At 47.0% G+C, this 20,763-nt stretch overlaps 2 protein-coding genes across 2 annotated transcripts in view; both read left to right on the top strand.

Annotated features, from left to right (window-relative positions):
• Positions 1–9,283, top strand: part of GRIPAP1 (GRIP1 associated protein 1) — a 241,335-nt gene extending 232,052 nt beyond the window's left edge. Inside the window, exon 25 of the mRNA XM_083593147.1 lies at positions 9,201–9,283. Within this exon, the coding sequence (XP_083449273.1) occupies positions 9,201–9,268 (68 nt within the window). The 3' untranslated portion in view covers positions 9,269–9,283. The remainder of the gene's footprint in view (positions 1–9,200) is intronic.
• On the top strand, positions 6,297–14,321 carry PIM2 (Pim-2 proto-oncogene, serine/threonine kinase). Its single transcript, XM_083593950.1, has 6 exons — positions 6,297–6,550; positions 10,628–10,734; positions 11,343–11,393; positions 11,505–11,877; positions 12,612–12,788; positions 13,690–14,321. Exons 1-6 carry the CDS (start codon positions 6,511–6,513, stop codon positions 13,854–13,856), a joined length of 915 nt encoding a protein of 304 aa, XP_083450076.1. The 5' UTR covers positions 6,297–6,510; the 3' UTR covers positions 13,857–14,321.
• Positions 14,322–20,763: the final 6,442 nt, after the last annotated feature.

Below are 20,763 nucleotides of genomic sequence, written 5' to 3'. Positions count from 1 at the left end.
AGTGGAGCCCCACAAGGGTCAGTATATGGGGACCTGTGCTTTTCAATCTGTTCATAAACAAACTAGGTTTAGGGGTGAGCAGTGAGGTGGCCAAGTTTGCTGCTGATATGAAACTGTTTGGGGTCATTTTTTTTTTTCTTCTTATTATTATTGTTAAAATTGATCAGGTGAGTGTTCTCCTTTCGAAATACTTCCATCTCCCCAAGAGGCTCCCAAGGCTACTAATCCTCTGCAGTTGAGAACAGACCTAACTGAAAAGAACGGCTTTCTCTTCTGGTGACACCAGATAATTCTAGAAGACATTCACCCTTTCCATAGCATTATGGATGCACGATTCCCACAGACAAGTTTCTTGGCAAGACAAGGGCCTTCGCTGGCCATAGAGTGTCCTCCTCAGCATCCCCAACGAAGGAGCTGGGTTGCAAGAGCTGCAGCTAATGGGGAGGCTGTCCTCCCCCCTCCCATCTCACCTGGCTGCTAGGTAGGAAAGCAAGACCCAGAGAGAGTTGTGGGAAACCCCGAAACCAGCTTGCTCTGTGCTGGAGACTGTTCGGGGTCAATTAAACAAAAAAAGATTGTGACAAGCTGCAAAAAGACCTTTCCAAACTGAGTGAGTGAGCCATAAAAAGGCAAATGCAACTCAGTGCAAAGTAGTGGGTGGGTGTTGGGGCAAAAATTATTAATTTCATGTACACGCTCATGGGATTTGAACTTGGTGACTGACCAGAAACGAGACCTTGAGATCGATGAAGATGTCACCCCAGTGTGCAGCAGCTCTGAAAAAGACAAATCCATGCTAGGAATAATTAGGAAGTGAATTGAAAAGAAAGCTGCTGATGTCACAGTGCTGTTATACAACTCTTCATTTGGAACTATGTGTACAGTTCTGGTTGCCTCACATCAAACAGGATATTGTGGAGTTGGAAAAGGTCCAGAAAACGGCAAGCAAAAGGGGTTTGTGTGACATTTCTATGAGGAAATGTTGCAGCATTTGGGACTTGTTAGTTTAAAGAAATGGTGAGTAGGAGGGGACATGCTAGAAGTGTGTAAAACTATGTATAGCATACAGAAAGTGGATAAAGTTTTTCTCCCTCATTGCCCTAGAACTCGTGGACATAAATTGAAGCTAAATGTTGGAAGATTCAGGAAAGAGAATCCAAGTCCTTCTTCACACAGTGCATAGTGAAAACTGAAAACAGGATGTTGCACTAGGTGGGCCTCTGGCCTGATCCTACAAGCCTCTTTTTATGTTTTTAATGAACATGACTTGGGTTAATTGATCTCAATGGGTCTACTCTAAGTGGAATTAGCATTGGGTACAACCATAAAGAAGGCTGATTGCTGAAGAATTGATGTTTTTGAATTCTGGTGCTGGAGGAGACTCTTGAGAGTCCCATGGACTGCAAGAAGATCAAACCGATCCATCCTTAAGGAAATCATCCCTGAGTGCTCACTGGAAGGACAGATTGTGAAGCTGAGGCTCCAAGACTTTGGCCCCTCATGAGAAGAGAAGACTCCCTGGAAAAGACCCTGATCTTGGGAAAGATGGAGGGCACAAGGAGAAGGGGACGACAGAAGACGAGATGGTGGGACAGTGTTCTCGAAGCTACAAACATGAGTTTGACCAAACTGCGGGAGGCAATTGAAGACAGGAGTGCCTGGTGTGCTCTGGTCCATGGGGTCACGAAGAGTCGGACATGACTAAACGACTAAACAACAACAACAACAACCCTGAAACAGTGGCGTAGCGTGGGGGGTGCAGGGGGGGCGGGCCGCACCGGGCGCAACATCTGGGGTTAGGGCAAATCCATGGGTTAGGGGGCGCAAATCCACGGGTTAGGGGGTGCAAATCCACGGGTTAGGGGGCGCAAATTACTTGCCTTGCCCCGGGTGCTGACAACCCACGCTACGCCACTGCCCTGAAACCTTAAAGAATTGTATCTGTAGCAGAAGTATGAATATGAACAACATTATTAAAAGACGCTCCTCAAATTTCCTTCAAAAGTCCAAACAAGGAGAAAACAGACAGAAAGCAGAAGACAGGCAGTATCCTTGGTCAATGGGGACATTGGGAGAAAACAAATACTTCATAAATGTTTGCACTGATGGAATGATCAGAAGAGGGAAATAAGCTCCTCAAATTCTCTTCTAGCATCCCTTATTGTTTGCTTGGATTTCAGTGAGTAGGACTAGCATTAGATACAGCCCTAAGTCTCCCACACCCTTTTCTTTAGATATTAAGGCTGTAATCCTTACTCAGTTTACCTGGTAGTACAGCCCAGTTAATTCAGTGGGACTTACTTCTGAGTAGATGGCGTTGGGATTGCACTTTTACTCACTTACATTCCCTTTAGAAAGCCCCATTGTCAATTAGTGTTTCAGCGTTGACTTGTTCGTTTATTTGCTATGTGTGTTGTCTTCGTTTTCTTCGTTTGTATTTTTTTTTCTTTCTTTCCCAATGTTTTTATGTTTTTTCTTTAAAGAACTCAATAAAAAGATTAAGAAAGAAAGAAAGAAAGAAAGAAAGAAAGCCCCATTGAACACAGTGATACTGGTTTGGGTAAACGTCTAGGCTTGCACTGAACGTTTTGAACTGTTAAATGTGGTCTACTGTAGGACAGCTAGCGGGAACCTTCAAATTCAAACCCCATCCATCCAGGCTAGCTTAACCTGGAAGCAGTGATGATGGGACTTGTAGCCCAACAACATCAGACAGGCAACAGATTCTCCTTTACTAGAACCATTTTGGTTTTGTTATGTTTTTAACCAAAAGCATCAACAGCCCTTTTGCTCCTGAATCATCTTGACAACCCCAGGCAGCTGTGAACTTGGTTATTCATTTGTCCTCTAAACACCAAACATCAATCTGCTGCTTCTGTCCCATCCTGTTCTCTTTATCCGAGTATTACGTATTTCTGGATGTGTCAAGCTGAAAGTCTTCAATAGTAATAATAATAATAATAATTATTATTATTATTATTAACCATCAGATCTAACTTGAGATTAAGCACACTATTAAATGTTGGCGTTTTAACAGAGAAACTGTTGTCCAGTTTTCCAGCACACCTTTCTTAAGAAATCAGCAGACACCAAACTTTTGCAGAGAAAATTCTCATCTCCTACTGGACTGTGATGGATTTTGTCTTCTGTTGTATTTGATGTGGTGCAAAACACCTACAATCTGCCTTTGCTCTTTAAGAGCTCGGTGGGAACAGACCAAAATCCTATCTAATCCTCTTTCCCAGTGTGCCCAAACCAATGCCCCAAAAAGCCCACAAGCAACATATGAGGACAACAGTCCTCTCCCATAGGGAAGAAGTTCTGCTGATGTCCATGAAGTCAATCCCAGGTAAACATGCATCAAGCTTTAGTGCAACATGCACAGTTTTAAAATGACAAAAGAGACGGGGGCAGTGCGGAGTATGTATCCTAATTCAAGGGTAGCAAATATGGTGCACCCCAGATGTTGCTGGACTCCAACTCTGATCAGCCCCAGCCAGCTTGACCAATGGTGAGGGATGATGGGAGTTGTAGTCTAGCAACATTTTGAGGCACCGCACTGGCAACCATTGCCCCCTAATTCATTCATACTTTTTAAAGGAGAGGGGAGAAAAAGATTATTTGTTTAAAATGGTTTAGGGTTGTATCCAGGGTTAGTCCTATTTAGAGTACACCTATAGGTTCATTATGAGTTGGTAGGACTCACAGCTGTCCATGGAGGCGCAGGTCAATTCTGTGTCCAGGGCAGCTGTCTACCAACTCCACCTGGTACGCAGGCTGAGACCCTACCTGCCCGCGGACTGTCTCGCCAGAGTGGTGCATGCTCTGGTTATCTCCCGCTTGGACTACTGCAATGCGCTCTACGTGGGGCTACCTTTGAAGGTGACTCGGAAACTACAACTAATCCAGAATGCGGCAGCTAGACTGGTGACTGGGGGCAGCCGCCGAGACCACATAACACCGGTCTTGAAAGACCTACATTGGCTCCCAGTACGTTTCCGAGCACAATTAAAAGTGCTGGTGTTGACCTTTAAAGCCCTAAACGGCCTCGGCCCAGTATACCTGAAGGAGCGTCTCCACCCCCATCGTTCTGCCCGGATGCTGAGGTCCAGCGCCGAGGGCCTTCTGGCGGTTCCCTCATTGCGAGAAGCAAAGCTACAGGGAACCAGGCAGAGGGCCTTCTCGGTAGTGGCGCCTGCCCTGTGGAACGCCCTCCCATCAGATGTCAAAGCGATAAATAACTACCTGACATTCAGAAGACATCTTAAGGCAGCCCTGTTCAGGGAAGTTTTTAATCTGTGATATTTTAGTGTATTTTTGGTTTCTATGGAAGCCGCCCAGAGTGGCTGGGGAAACCCAGCCAGATGGGCGGGGTACAAATAATAAATTATTATTATTATTATACCCGCGGGACGCGGGTCGCACTGTGGGTTAAACCACAGAGCCTAGGACTTGCCGATCAGAAGGTTGGCGGTTCAAATCCCCGCAACGGGGTGAACTCCCGTTGCTCAGTCCCTGCTCCTGCCAACCTAGCAATTTGAAAGCACATCAAAGTGCAAGTAGATAAATAGGTACCGCTCTGTCGGGAAGGTAAACGGCGTTTCTGTGTGCTGCTTTGGTTCGCCAGAAGCGGCTTAGTCATGCTGGCCACATGACTCGGAAGCTGTACGCTGGCTCACTCGGCCAGTAAAAAAGATGAGCACCACAACCCCAGAGTCGTCTGTGACTGGACCTAACGGTCAGGGGTCCCTTTACCTTTATAGATTCATTAATTTCAGTAGATCTACTCTAACTTGGTTATATATAGTCCTTTGCAGCCATTGATCTCAGACACACTAAAGCTCAGACCTTGTGATCAACAAGGTCTAATCGACAAGTCAGCTATGTGGAAATTGTTCCCAAATCATCAGTGCAGCATGATTCTACGCAAGTTTACTTAGAAGCAAACCCCGCTATGTTCAATCTGGGGTTCAGTGTATTTAAATTTGCAGTCAACTCTTAGGTATATTTCTTTTGAATTAAGTCCCAGTGGGGTTTACTTCCAAGTAGGAGCGGGTGGCGCTGTGGTCTGAACCGCCAGGCCTCTTGGGCTTGCTGATCAGAAGGTCGGCGGTTCAAATCCTCACTACGGGGTGAGCTCCTCTTTCTCTGTCCCAGCTCCTGCCAACCTAGCAGTTCGAAAGCACACCAGTGTAAGTAGATAAATAGATACCGCTGCGGTGGGAAGGTAAATGGCGTTTCTGTGCGCTCTGGTTTCTGTCATGGTGTTCCGTTGCTCCAGAAGCAGTTTAGTCATGCTGGCCACATGACCCAGAAAGCTGTCTGTGGACAAACGCCGGCTCCCTCGGCCTGAAAGCAAGATGAGCGCTGCACCCCATAGCCGCCTTTGCCTGGACTTAACTGTCCAGGAGTCCTTTACCGTTACCTTACTTCCAAGTAAATGTTTAGTGCATTTCACATAGAATCACAGTTGGAAGGGACCCTGAGGGTCATCTAGTCCAACCCCCTGCAATGCAGGAATATGCAGCTGTCCCTTATGGGGATTGAACCTGCAACTTTGGTGCTGTCAGCACCATGATCTAACCAAGGACACAAAGCGTTATATCTGCAGAGCAGGAAATGAAAGAAAGGAGACGGATCTACTGGTAAACCTCTGGATGACCCAACAGTGGATCAGGAAGGATTTCTGACTCCCAGTTGTTTAAAATTAGGAAGAACAAGATAACTCACCCACCCCTACCCCCCAAAAATGAGCCAACCTGTTGTGGCCCTTTTGGTCTGCGAAAGGAAAGGAAACCCAATTCCTAGACTCCGCATATGCTCAGAGGCACCTTGCTTTTTAATCCCAACTGTGTGCCTTCGGCATCTGCTCTGGGTGGGAATCTTGGGGTTCCTAGAAGAAGAAAGCAAAGCAGATTTTCCCCCAAGGCAGCACAATGCAAACTGCTTTGAGGGTTTTTTGCGGGTTTTTTTAAGCAACCAAGCAGGATATAAATTTTATGAAATAACTGAAAAAGCCTGAAGCCCTCCCGGGCTCCCATTCCGTGCGCGCACAGGTGCTTTGGGTGGGAGCCAACCCACTTCAAGGCCAAGAGGAGGGTCAAGGCTGCCGGGCACACGCGCCTCCTTGGATCCTCGCCACGTCCAAGCGGCTCAAGTTGATCTTTCCCGGTCGCGCGTGGAAAGGAAAAGCCCAGCCCGGCTCCGCCCTCCGCTTCCCGCCCCCCCCCCCCCCAGTTGCGTCGGCTCATTTGCATAGAGGGCCAAAGAGAGACCTTTCATTGGCCGCCGTGGCGAGAGATGCAAATAAGCCGAGCCGCCTGAAAGGCCGGGTGCGTAAAAGCGCAGAAAGGAGTTCTCGGCGGGTCGGCTTAGGAGCGTAACTGGCGAAGCACTTGGAGCAGCTATGCAGCGCCGGGGCGCGCGCTTGAGCCGCGCTTGAGCCGCCTGCGCCTCTGCGGGCATCGGTCCGGGCTCGAGATCGCGGACGAGGCAGCACTGCTGGGGACGATGGTCCCGGAGCGGAGCGAAGTCGCTTGGAGTTCCGCAGGTAAGGCGTGCGCGCACATCTCCCCCGCTGGTGAAGGTTTCCTCCAAGGCTCGCGCGCCTCTTCGAGTGGGGTCGGGTCTGGAGGCGCGGATTTGCTCAATGAGGATAGCTGCTTGCCCTCCCGACCCGGCTTCCCTAGGGCGCCCATACGAGGCACCGGCTTGTCGCGTTCAGATGCATACTATAATAATAATAATAATAATTTATTTATACCCCGCCCAACTGGCTGGGTTTCCCCACACATGCTGTGTGTGTGTGTGTGTGTGTGTGTGTGTACACACACACATATATAACGTTGCCAAACCTATTGTAAATGGAGTACCCAGTACCTCTGCAAAGCAGTTGCCATAAATAAAGTAGAGTAACTTTTATTTCAGTCCTGGGCTGTTGAAATGTAAATGTATCTGAACGCGGCAAGCGTGTGCCTCGCGTAGTTGTATATGTGTGTGTGTTTATTCATTCATTACATTTATATCCCGCCTTTCCTGCAAGCTGCTCAAAGCGGGGTACATAACTTCTCCTCCACTCACTTGCTACCATAAGTGTCAACTCCCTGGGTGCCCGAGCACCCACTAAAATTCCCAGTGAAGGAGCTGGGCACCCACAGATTTCGGCGCCACGGTCGCGGGGCCAAGTTGGCACTCCTGCTTGCTATCCCCTCAACAACTCTGCGAAGTACGTCCGTTACGCTGAGGCAGTGACCCAAGGTCACCCAGCGAGTTTGGTAACCGAGTCTGGGGGTTTGAACCCCTGTCTCCCAGGGCCTAGTGCAGCACTCTAACCGCTACACCACATTGTCTCTCATCTCCCTGTCCGTGTGCTCCCCAAAACTTAATGCGTGAAGAGTTCCTGCGCTTTTTCAACGCACGGGATCCTATCCAACTTTCCTTTTTTGCACCCTCCCCCTGCTAAAGTTTTGGATGCTGGTGCGCTTCCAAAGGCGCAGGAGCAGAACCAGTGCAATGGTTGGTGGTAATTAATAATCTCCCTGACCTCTCCATTCCCATCCTAAACTGGGTCGCCCGCAGTGGGTGTAAGGCGGGGAAAAAGGGGAAACTCTGCAAGATGCGCCTTCTCGCTCGTGGCTGCAGGATAGGGCGCATCTCTGTGCATTTTTCCTCTTCTGTCCCTCTGCCCTGTTGGGTTCCTTTGCAGAAAGCTTCGGTAGTAGCGGAGACCTGCTTTCCTTCTCTGCTGCAGATCGCCCTGTTTCTTCGTCCGTCTCCCTCTCACTTCCTCGCCAGTCACCCCTCTTTCTTCATTCCTCTCGACGCCCTTTTCGGACAGGGCTGCCGGTTCCTTGGAAAGGTGGGCGCCACCTCGGAAGCCCTTTCGCCCAGTTGCTGTCCACTGGACCGTGGGGTTAGGGGTGCGCCTAAGGCAACTCTGGGGTTTGGGCCCTGGAGAAACAGGGGTGGGCAATGCCTTAAAACCTGGAATAGCTCGGTTGGGAGAGCATGAGACTCTTAATGTTGTGAGTTCGAGCCCCGTTTGGGGCAAAATATTCCTGCACTTGCAGGGGGTTGGACTAGATGACCCCGCGAGGCCCCTTCCAATTTACAACATAATGATCTCTATAATAAATGGGAGTTCTGGGAGGGGAGAAATGAAGTGATGTTCTACAGATGCGCCCCTTTTCTGCCTCCCTTTCTCCTTGGAAAAACCCACCTTTTGCGCGATTCTTCTTTTGCACAATGGTTTTAGGCAGCGGGGTCCCCTATTCCCGTGGCGTCTGGTTACCTTGCGTGCCCCCTAACCTGGCGCACACAACACAAGGAAAGCGGGCAGGCGACGCAGAGGGAAGGTCGGAGGAGCAGCCTGGGTGCCGAAATGCCTGGAAGCGGCGAGGGCGACTCTCTGCTGCCCCCCACCGAAGAAAGTGCGCGCGAGAAAGGGCGAGTCAGTTCGCAAACTCGTTAAGCATCTCTGCTCTCCCACTCCAGGGAGAAACTCCGCGGTATGCAGCCGTGGCTGGTTTGGATTCCTGTTAGATGAGATGTGCGGCATCTTTGTCATGCTTGCTTTATTTACAAACACATGGAAGCGGAGCGTGAGTTCAGCAAAGAGGTCGCATTACCTCCAGCTAGATGGAAACTCTCTTTTTCCAAATTGCCTACTGCTCTTTCTTTTCCCCTGGTTCAGACACGCCTCCCCCCCCCCATCCCCTGGAGGGATATTCCTCCCCTGATAACTCATTCAAAAACAGAGGATTTCCCAGAAACAACCTCCTAACCTTTACCTCCCATTGGTGAATCATCAGGCAAACATCCTGGATTCTCACCTTGCCCCATCTGCCTAACAAACGAACTCCTTTCTCATGCTATCTGTGGGATGGGCTTTTGCCTCAAGCGAAAGAAGCGCAGCTGAATGTGACCTAGTTTGAGTTGCTAATTCTTTGCTTCCTGAAGGGACTCTTGTGCCTTTTAAGCCCTTTGTAATGGGAAGCTTCCTCCATCTCCTCTTGCATTCCAAGCGCGGCAAAATGCAGGCGGAAAGCTGTTGTGCTCAGCTCTTCCTGCTTGCATGCCTCTGGCAAACATCTGGCTGGCTGGCCACCTTGACAGCAAGATGCTGGAGTTAATTTGCCATTGGCCTCATCCATCAGGCTCTTCTGGCAAACTGTTCCTATAATAGTTTTGCAGCAAGCAAAATGTGTCAGGGACAGCCTTCCTCCATCGCTGCATGCATCTCCTTCCTGGAGAAAACTTCGCCCATTGACTTCAGCTGTTCAAGGCAAGGAACCTCCATTCATAAAAAAAGAGTTGCCCTCAACACACCCAACTACAGCTCTCACTCTCTCTTTCCTCCCACTTATTGTTTGTATTAAAGCTGGGCTGAGAGGCAGTCAACCAGGAAGTCCAGTTTCACCAGCTGCCAGGCTGGGGAAGCCGGTCTCTGATAGGCAGGAGAGCAGCTGTCCTTCCTGTGAGTCACATGCAAGGCTCTGGACGGCTTTGTCATTTACTGAGTTGTCCTGTGTTTAAAGCATGAGAAGTGAGGATCTAAAGCAGGCACCCCCAACCTTCAGCCCTCCAGATGTTTTGGACTACAGTTCCCAACATCCCTGACCACTGGTCCTGTTAGCTAGGGATCATGGGAGTTGTAGGCCAAAACATCTGGAGGGCCGCAGGTTGGGGATGCCTGATCTAAAGCCTCAGAAAATTTGGCTACCGCCTGCCCATCTTCTTTGCTTCCTCCCTAACCCCTTCACTCCAGTGCCTTTAGGACCAAACAATCTGATGTTGGGGATGCCAAAATCCTTTCATGCAGTTAAATAAATGGCAGAGCTCTTCTTTAATTTCTGGAAACTGCAAGTGGAGAGAGTGCTCTTGTGTTTAGGTTTCCCAGAGGCATTGGACTTGATGGACCACTGACCAGATGCAGCAATCTTCTCTTATCTTTTCTTCATAGCAGCTGTATAGCGGGCAGGAGATAGACAGGCAAGCCTTTCTTGGGCCCGGAGATGCAGAAATTAGGAAAGCTTCACTTCTTGCAAGACGGGGGCACCTGTGGCCCTGCAGGTGTTGCTGGACTACAGCTCTCATCAACCCCAACCAGTATAGCCAATGGCTGAGGATGATGGGAGTTGGAGTCCAGCAACACCTGCAAGGCCACAGGTTCCCCATCCCTGGTGGGGGTGCATCTTTCTCCTCTGCCTGGGGAGTTTGGAGGAGTCGCTCTGAATTTGGGAGCCATTTGCAGTGTTCTTGAACTCAAATTCTTCTTGTAGGCAGTGATGCAGTGCAGTCGTTTTATCCCCTGGCCTCAATGGATTGGCAGGAGGGAGTCCTTCTCTAGATGGGCATTACTTTCCTCCCTCCAATACGGTGGTGTGCTAAGCAGACCCTGTTTTATTTGAGGGTCCTTCTGCTTCGTGGGGGCCCTGGTGTCTGTCCCAGAGTCTTGCCCTGGCAGTGCCACTGTAGGAGCCATCAGAACCGTTGCTGGATCTGGAACATTGGTTGGAGCAAGAATGAACAGAAGCCTAGCACGGGGCTGTCATGGTGAAACAGCTACAGCAACGTCCCAGTGTGAATCCAGCCCCAGTAACTTTGTCGTCTACTCTTTTCTCTCTAGGTAAAGACAAAGAATCCTTTGAAGCTCTGTATAAGCAAGGCAGCTTGCTGGGCAAAGGCGGCTTTGGGATGGTCTACGCTGGACACAGGATTGCTGATGGACTGCAGGTGAGACTTTGTGATGGGAATGGCTGCTGGAGGGGCACTTCGCACGTGATGCAGCAGCAAGTGTGAGCTTGCAACAGCACATGGCAGAGGTCAGCAACCTAAGGCCCATGGGCCACAAGCGGCCCACGGGGGTCATTTAACCGGCCCCCAAACTGAGCCGCCAGCTTGCCTGGCTAAACCAGTGTAGCATGGCACAGGGACTCACTTCCGCAGCGCCAGAAATCGCATCTGCGCAGTCGCAGATGCCAGAAATCACGGGTGCTCATGCTCAGGCCCACAGAGTGATCTCCACTGGAGTGAACCGGCCCAGGCGGGGTAAACCTTGCCAACCCCTGGTGTATGGGGTATTCCCAAAACATGGAGTGGGGAGGAGGAAAGGGAATATCATTCTGTTGGGCCACCAGAAATGCCTGTGCTAAGACAATCTCCTTAGCGTTACGTTTCCACCCAGAGAGTTGGCCAGGTTCGGGGAATGTTGCTAAAAGAGAAATTCTGCAGTCCTGATCTAGTGAAAGTCTGGCTCCGATCCTGCTTCAGTCTCTGTGGGTGGAGGGGGTTTAAAAGTGGTGTGATTTAGGCTCTTATCTCTCTTGTGTTTTCTCCCATAGGTTGCAATCAAGCATGTTGCCAGGAATAAAGTTTCACACTGGGCAGAGCTGGTGAGTTTGTTCAAAAAGCGTTCACCTTCCATACTGAAGCAACATTCTGTTGACTCCTTAGTTACCCCTGAATTCCTTGTACTAAGTTTATTCTTTGTCTTCCTTTTGCAGCCTAACGGGGCGGTGGTGCCTCTGGAAGTGGCGCTGATGAAGCTCGTGTGCTCAGGATCTGGCCACCGTGGCATAATTCGCCTCCTGGACTGGTATGAAGGCCCTGAAGGCTTTTTCCTCATACTGGAGAAGCCCGAGAACTGCCAGGATCTCTTTGACTATGTGACTGAGCAGGGGCCCCTCCCTGAGAAACTCTGCCGCCAGTTCTTCCGCCAGGTGGTAGAAGCTGCTCGCCACTGCCACGAAAAGGGGGTGGTGCATCGGGACATCAAGGACGAGAACATTCTGGTGGATTTGCGCACCGGCAACCTCAAGCTGATTGACTTTGGTTCTGGGGCTTTGCTGAGGGAGTCTGCCTACACAGAGTTTGATGGTGAGTGTCAAGGCATTGGAGCGTTTTTCCACCTTGAAGGGAAGTGAGACCTAAGGGCTCTGGCAGTGGAAAGCCGGGAGCTACAACTGCTGAGAGCCCATTTCAAAACGGGGGAATTTACGTCTCAGTTCTACTTCCCAGGGCACTTTCATCCCCTCGGAGATGGTTGGGATCACTAGTCTAGAAGACAGGGTCTCTAACTTCTGAGCTTGCGTTGAGATGTGGCCTATGTTCATTTATTCGTTATGAATTATTTGAAGTCCCGGTAACTGGAGGTTTAGGAAACCCACAAAGCCAGCTCCTGCATGAAGATCTGCTCAGTAGGCCTTCTGTAAGGGTCCACCTTACAGCCCACCTTGTCTAAAGCAGGGACTTCTCAGTCATGGCACTGTTTTTATGGCTTAGAAAGGCCAGTCTTGCTAAATCTGGTGAGTTTCAGGAAACGACAAAGGCTGTCCTGTTCAGCTGAAGCTTGCTAGGCAAAATTATTGCCAAGATTGTCTTTCAGAATCTGGTTCTGATTATTTGTTATTTGATCACTTGTTGTTTTATCAGCATTGCTGGGTTTATTTTATTTTCAAACACACTCTTTCTATTTTTTCCTGCTTTAATTGCTATAGAAGTGGGCTTTAATTTGTTTTAAATGCAATACTTAGAGGAGTTTTTTTTTTTTAAATGAATGTATCTTAGGTTTGGAATGATTGGTAACCCATTGGCTTCTCTCACCATCTCAGGTACCCGTGTCTACAGCCCACCAGAGTGGGTGGAATCCCAGCAGTACCATGCCCTGCCAGCTACGGTCTGGTCATTGGGGATCCTGCTCTATGACATGGTGTGTGGCGATATCCCCTTTGAACGGGACGAGGAGATTCTGGCTGCAACTGTGGAGTTCCGCACCCCTGTCTCTGCTGGTGAGTGTGTCTGCAAACTGAGGAGATGTAGTTATAAACCCAACAAAGAGTTGAATTTGAAATGGTTCTTACATTTCCCCTACTCGTGTTGATCTGGCCTCTTGACCACAGGGCCATTTGCCCTTTGAGAAGGACCTGGGTGGCTCTTGATATGATTTTCTTGTAAGCCACCTAGGAAGAAAAAAAAATCCTAAACGGTTCAAGATTCCCCATCTCTCCTTCATTTTTAACTTGTGCCTAAAAGTTTGTTTTTACCTTGTGCCTAAAAGTTCATAGGGACGTGGGTGGCGCTGTGGATTAAACCACAGAGCCTAGGACTTGCCGATCAGAAGGTCGGCGGTTCGAATCCCCGCAACAGGGTGAGCTCCCGTTGCTCAGTTCCTGTTCCTGCCAACCTAGCAGTTCGAAAGCACGTCAAAGTGCAAGTAGATAAATAGGTACTGCTCCGGCGGGAAGGTAAACGGCATTTCTGTGCGCTGCTCTGGTTTGCCAGAAGCGGCTTAGTCATGCTGGCCACATGACCCGGAAGCTGTACGCCGGCTTCCTCGGCCAAGAAAGCGAGATGAGCGCCGCAACCCCAGAGTCGGCCACGACTGGACCTAATGGCCTTTACCTTTTAAAAGTTCATACCCCATTTCTACCTATCCACAGCCTTAAGGACTAGTGACTTTGTGTTTTGTGTGTGTGTGTGTGTGTGTGTGTGTGTGTGTGTGTACCTTTTAAACAAGGAATTTCATTCTCAGTTTCTCAAATTGGTAAATCCTTCACTTAGGATTGAATCCCTGCCATCTCAAATTCAGATTATAGTGTACAAAGGCCTAACTGGCGCAGGGTGGCGGAATGCCTTTGCAAGCCAAGGCTCCTGTATCTCCTTGTAATGTTGGCTCTTCTACTTTCCCAGACTGCCAAGATCTAATCCGGTGGTGCTTATCTCTGGAACCTTCTGAACGGCCAACGCTGGAGCAAGTGCTGTTGCACTCCTGGCTAAAGCTTGACCCTCTTCTTCAGCCTGAAGAACTGCAGAGCCTATCAAGCCCTCGGGCCACCATTTGCAACAGCAGCGGCTGAGAGACTTAAAACCTCTTCTCTTCTCTCCTCCCCCTCTGCGATGGGGAGGTGGTGCTAATTTGCTACCGCTGAACCTCAGGCAGCCAGGCTTGGTCACTGGCTGAGAAAGAGTTAACCTGGTTCTACAGGTGTGTGTGTGTGTTAAAGAGTTTCCCTCTTATCTAGAGCCACAACTGGGTAGAAAATTCAGATGTCGGAGTGCAAAGTCCTCTCAGCTGCCCAAAGGATGTTTGAATTCTGGGCTTGCCCAGCAATCAGACGTAATTGTACGTGTAAATACTTGTGTATTGCAATTTTTCAGCCTTTCGGAAGAAAAGGATTCTGGGGTAGGTTTTTGCTGCCCTATCGTGTGTGTGTGTGTGCGTGTGCGCGCTAATTTTTAAAAAGGAAATGTTTGCAGATAAATTTCGCTCAATGAAATCTGAATGGAAATCTATTTAATAAAATTTATTTTGTGAAAGTGAATCCTTGCTCGTTTCAGGTGAAGGGCTGTTTTGTCTGACTGCATTTACATATGGGAGGCTTGCAACGTCTGTAATGTGGAAGTCAAACCATACATTAGATTTCTCTCCCTAAAGTCTATCCTACATTTAACACTTGGATGTCACAAATGCAAAACAAAGACTTGGATGTGTCCGTCTTAATTCCAACAGGGTTTGACCATGACCCCCAAACGGCCCATTGTCCCCATAACTGCATTAGTCACTTTCAGGTATCATAATTGTTCTGGAGACAAAACTCCTTTGTCGTCTTGTTCTATAATTGACCTCACAATGGAGAATGAGAAGGTGGTTGATAAGCCAAAACAGTATTCCACTATGACAGCACCTGAAACTTCTATATATTAATAAAATGTAGGGTTGCCATATATCTGGAATTTCCCAGACATGTCTGGGATTAAAGCGGCGAAAATAGCGCCTGAGGGGAATTTCGGAAATTGGCAAAATGTCTGGGATTTTACCCACAGAAGCAGGAAGTGCCTTTTTGGGGAGGTGAATAAAGCTCAACAACTTTTATGTCCGGAATCTTACTTTTTGAAATATGGCAACCCTAATTAAAATGAAGCCTATTGGTCCAAACTCTCAAAGCTGGCATGAAGTGGGGATGATGGGGAAAGTTTTTTGTCTATACAGGCCAGAGTTTTATGAGGTCTTGCAGGCCAAATTTGACCGATGGGCATGACATGATGTCACGCGATGTCTCCAGAATATGGCGAATTTATGGTGCACATCTGCTATGTAGTACCTGTAATAAACAAAAATTATTCCCTTATGGGAGGGCACAAGAGCCCTTATAGAGTCCTTTGTAGGTTCTCCATCGGTCGGAGAAAATAACAGAGGCCAACCAGAGAATATTGAGAAGCAAAGCAGCTCGTAAGCCTGCTCTTTATTGAACTGTTGCAACAGGGTGCTCCCCTCACATGCAGGAGAAGGAGGAGGACCCCGAACAAAGGTGTGTCCGCCCTTATATAGACATTTTTAATTGTCCAAGACCACCCCCAGAAGCATCATACATACATCACAGAAGGGGTGTAGCTCAAGACCACCCCCCCAGATACATCATATCTACATCACAGAAAGGGCGGTCTACAACAGAAATCTGAGTGTGTTGTTTATCTCCTGTCTGGCAGACCTGTTAATGGTCACTTGATTGGATACCCTAGGGAGCCTGGCCAGTCTTTTGTATTTTGACAAATACTTAGTTCCTGGGCCAGGTCACAGGCTCACCCTATTCATACATAGACATACCCTTGAGACAGGATTTGTGAACAAAAAGACAATGGGGAGGCTCCCCCACCCCCTCCCTCCCTGCAGAGAAAACATTTTTTTTTTCAGTTTGGGAGTCAAAATGGTTTCAGGGCAGTCCTCCTGTGCTGCTCCAGACTTGTGGTCCACACATCTATGTATGCACTTGGTTGGTACATTTATGAACATTTATTATATATACACTATATATATATATATATAAGACCTTATTTTTTATTTCATACCCAACATAACACCATTTACATTTTCTTGAGCAAATGAAATGGTCAAATAATAATAATAATAATAATTTATTATTTGTATCCCGCCCATCTGGCTGGGTTTCCCCAGCCACTCTGGGCGGCTTCCATAGAAACCAAAAATACACTAAAATATCACAGATTAAAAACTTCCCTGAACAGGGCTGCCTTAAGATGTCTTCTGAATGTCAGGTAGTTATTTATCACTTTGACATCTGATGGGAGGGCGTTCCACAGGGCAGGCGCCACTACCGAGAAGGCCCTCTGCCTGGTTCCCTGTAGCTTTGCTTCTCGCAATGAGGGAACCGCCAGAAGGCCCTCGGCGCTGGACCTCAGCATCCGGGCAGAACGATGGGGGTGGAGACGCTCCTTCAGGTATACTGGGCCGAGGCCGTTTAGGGCTTTAAAGGTCAACACCAGCACTTTGAATTGTGCTCGGAAACGTACTGGGAGCCAATGTAGGTCTTTCAAGACCGGTGTTATGTGGTCTCGGCGGCCGCCCCCAGTCACCAGTCTAGCTGCCGCATTCTGGATTAAAGAAGCAGCTGCCAGTAGAAGAATTATAAGTGATTCACATATTAAGTGTAAAATTGATAACAGATACCTATTATTATTTCAGAGATTCCCATACCTCTTCCCAACATTTGTATGGTAGCAATTTCCTCCTGTCTTTCCCTTCATACTTTTGGGGTTTAAGAGAAATTACAATCTTGCGCTACTCGACCCAGGGCTGACATGAGTGGGATATAGGAAGCTGCCTTTACACAGTATTGGCCATTGGTCAATCTAGCTCATTATTGTCTACACGGACTATGTATTGCCTACACAGCCCTACCTGGGGATGCTATTGGGGAATGAACCTGGCACCTTTTGCATGCATAACAGCTGCTGCCTTCTCCTGAAGTGCCACTCCTTTTGCTAGAAAAAGAACATTCCAATGCCAGGAAAAAAATAGCCTGTTTATGAAATTAGCAAGGCAAGTTCCTGTATATCCTGCCCTCAGGGATGTAAGTTTGGGATGTGACGCACAACTGATACTAGCGTCACTTGACTGTTTGCTTGCCCGCCCAAGCACACACTTGCCGGCCACACCCTGACAAGACCTGCACCATTCGTTTGTCACCTGTGTGCTTGTTTTGTGTACCTGCCCTCGCCTTTCCGGTTGCAACATCCTGTGTAGGAAGTTCTAACCCTTAGGAATGAGCAGCAGGGCAAGGGAACTGGGTGGCAGAAACCCCAAGGTTCAAGGAAGGTTCAGGGAGGACTGACTGGGGAAAAAAATGGGTCTCATCATAGCACAGTAAAGTCACTGTGTAAATTTTAGCAAATGTCAGCCTAAACCTGTTTAAGTGGATTCTAGTCCATGAAAGCTTATGCCGCAGTATATCCATTGCAGTACAATCCTATACAAGCCTACTCTGAAGTAAGCCCCATTGAGTTCACTAGGTGTTAATTATGAACCCAAAAATCTGGGATCCCCTCAAAACTGGTGCCAAAGTTTTGCAGTTGTTTTGCAGCAAAATCCCTGTGTTTTGCATCATCCCACAAATGGAGTAATTGATATATCAAACCGGGGGTCGTAGTTAACACCCAAAAACCCAACATTGTCCAATCCAAACTGGCGGCAAACCTTGGCAAACGTTTTACCGCAAAAACCCCACATTTTGCAGCACCCCACAAATGGAGCAATAGACTGTCAAACAGGGTCATGGGGTCACCCATAAACCCAACGTTGCTCCGTTTTTGGCACGATGGAAAACCCAGGGTTTTCGCTGCAGAACGCTGCCAAACCTTTGCCAAACTTTGGCACTGGTTTGGAGTGAATCGGAAAACGTTGGGTTTTTGGGTGACCCTGTGACTCCCTGGTCTGAGGGTCTATTGCAGGAGTCAGCAAACTTTTTCAGCAGGGGGCCAGTCCACTGTCCTGAAGACCTTGTCGGCGGCCAGACTATATTTTTTTGGGGGGGGGGGATGAACGAATTCCTATGCCCCACAAATAACCCAGAGATGCATTTTAAATAAAAGCACACATTCTACTCATGTAAAAACATGCCGATTCCCGGACCGTCTGTGGGCCGGATTTAGAAAGCGATTGGGCCGCATCCTTAGTTTGCCTTCCCATGGTCTATTGCTTCATTTGTGGGCTGCTGCAAAATGCAGGGTTTTCATTGCAATGTTGCCAAACGTTGGCACTGGTTTGGAGTGAATTGGATGATGTTTGGTTTTTGGATGTTAACTATGAACCCTGGTTTGATGTATCAATTACTCCATTTGTGGGGCGCTGCAAAACATAGGGTTTATGCTGCAAAAACTTTGGCACCAGTTTTGAGCGGATCCCAGATTTGGGGGCTTGTAGTTAATGAAGCTTGCATAAATTTGTAATGCATTCACCAACATCATGCATAGGAATATGCTATAAGTCTTTATGGTATCATAAGACTCTCTGCAGTTGTTATTGGCATCCAAGAGTTCACCCACCTCCTTTGCTGGTCCCCTATTAATGTATTTAAATAACTTCTTGTTAGAATCATAGAAGGGGAAGGGACCCAAGGGTCATCTAGTCCAGCCCCCTGCAATGCAGGAATCCAAGCTAAAGCATGTTTAAGAACCTCCAAGGAAGGAGAGTGAGTCCACAGCCTCCAGAGGGAGTTTTGTTCCACCGTCCAACAGCTCTTACTGTCAGAAAGTTATTCTTGATGTTTATTTGGAATCCCCTTTCTTGTAACTTGGTTTGTGACCTACCTTCTGGAGTAGGAGAAAGCAAGCTTGCTCCATCTTCCATGTGACGTACACTCTTCCATTCTATTTAGCAATGTATTCCTAAGATTCCTTTTTTTATTATTATTCCTTTCTGTTCTCCTTATTTATACCAGATTCAGGTAGGAAGCTGTGTTGGTCTGACACAGTCAAAATATATATAAAAATAAAAAAATCGTCCAGTAGCACCTTAGAGACCAACTAAGTTTGTTCTTGGTACAGTCATACCTCGGGTTGAAGTCGCTTCAGCTTAAGCCTTTTCGGGTTGCGCTCCACAGCGATCCGGAAGTAACGGAGCTCAAAATCATGTCATGCGCATGCGCGGAAGCGGCGAATCGCAACTCGGCACACGCAGACGCAGGTTGCATTCGCTTCAGGATGCGAACGGGGCTCCGGAACAGATCCCGTTCGCATCCAGAGGTACCACTGTAAGAGCTTATTTAGACCAGACTTACATATTTTGAAGAAGGCATTCTTGCCTCTAAGAGCTGCTTTCACTCTGCTGCTTAAATCACAACAAGATCCTTCTGACCTCGTGCTACCATTCCTCAACTGAAATACACACCAGTTGAGCTTCTAAGAATTGTGTTTTTAAGCAGATTCAAAGCATTTGGCACTTTTGCCTTTGCTAAAAGAGTATTGGGAAATGATCTATAATGAAATGAAAAAAAATGTTTAAAATTACTTTCCCAAAAAAACCATAGTCCTTTTTGCTGGGGATAACCCAGACTGAAATCCCCAGGTGTCAGAAAAGGTTGTTTATGTACCCATTTTTGTTAGCCCCAAAATGGAAAGTGAGCAAGGACCCAACTAAAGAAGATTGGCAACTTAAGTTGACAGAATATGCACAATTTGCAGATTTAGCATATAGAATAAGAGAGCAAGAAGAACATATGTCTGAAGAAGATTGGAAAACATTTACTGAGTTTATGGAAAATAACTGTGTAGAGCTGAAAACACTGGCCCCATGAAGATAAATTAAACAGAATAAATAATGCTTGATGGATGTAAAAATGGAAAATTGATTTGAATGGTGATAGTAAAATATGCAGGGATATAGGATATGTAAAATGAACCGTGGAAAGAGAAGAAGGGAAGTCATTGGATACTTCAAAGTTTGTAAAATGTTTATTTGAAATTATAAAACAGAAAATTTAATAAAAAATATTGTATATTGTTATAAGAATTTTAAGGTCATATATAAAAATAAATAAATGTTCATAACTGTATACATAAACCACGTCTGAAACCCCACAGAAAAGGTCCTGAACAAATTGACCTCAAATATTTCTCTGCAAGGTCAAATTGGGAAACCTCCCCATTGTCTCTTTCCTCACAAATCCTATCCTCACAAATCCTGCCTTAAGGGCACATTCAAGATATGAACAGGGTGTGAACCTGTGACCTGCGACCTAGATTCAGGAATTAAGTAGAATGAAGTTCTATGGCTTTAGCAGAAATGTTATAAAGAATTAAGTAAAAATAGACTGTTAATGGGCCAAAGGGGAAAAAATAAGGTTAGATTCTGTTAAGATAAATTATAGGACAAAAACTGAGAAAGATGGAAAGGATTTGCTGAAATAGCTAACTGAACTAGAATACAAAGAAGGGAGGTGTGAGGAGGTTGTCGAAACAAGTAAATGAAAGATAAGATATGGAAATACTGGATGTGTTGTTAATTGTTTCTGTTTTTGCTTTTGTTTTTGTTTTGTAAAGATAAGCAATGTTTTGTTTTTTTTGTTTTTCATGTATTGTATTGTTTTGCTTTTTAACTTTTTTTTCTTCTCTTTGTAATCTTTAAACTCTTAATAAATATTACTTTAAAAAAAAATAGATTCAGGAATTAAGTAGTTATAATAACAAAAGAGTGGCCAAAACTCAGATAATGCAATCAGGTAACTTGCCAGACAGGAGATAAACAAAGCACTCAGATTTCTGTGATGTAGGTATGATGTTTCTGGGGGTGGTCTTGGACTCCAGGGTGGGCAATTTAAAATGTCTATATAACGGCCTGCGCGCATGGCTCGGGGTCCTCCTCTCTCCTGCGTGTGGGGGGAGCACCCTGTTGCAACAGTTAATAAAGATCAGGCTTACTAGCTGCTTTGCTTCTCAATAATCTCTGGTTGGTCTCTGTTATTTTCTCCT

Source organism: Podarcis filfolensis (genome assembly GCF_964270895.1).
Source record: "Podarcis filfolensis genome assembly, chromosome: 17".
Classification (NCBI taxonomy): Eukaryota; Metazoa; Chordata; class Lepidosauria; order Squamata; family Lacertidae; genus Podarcis; species Podarcis filfolensis.
This window is presented reverse-complemented; position numbering and strand designations above follow the sequence as displayed.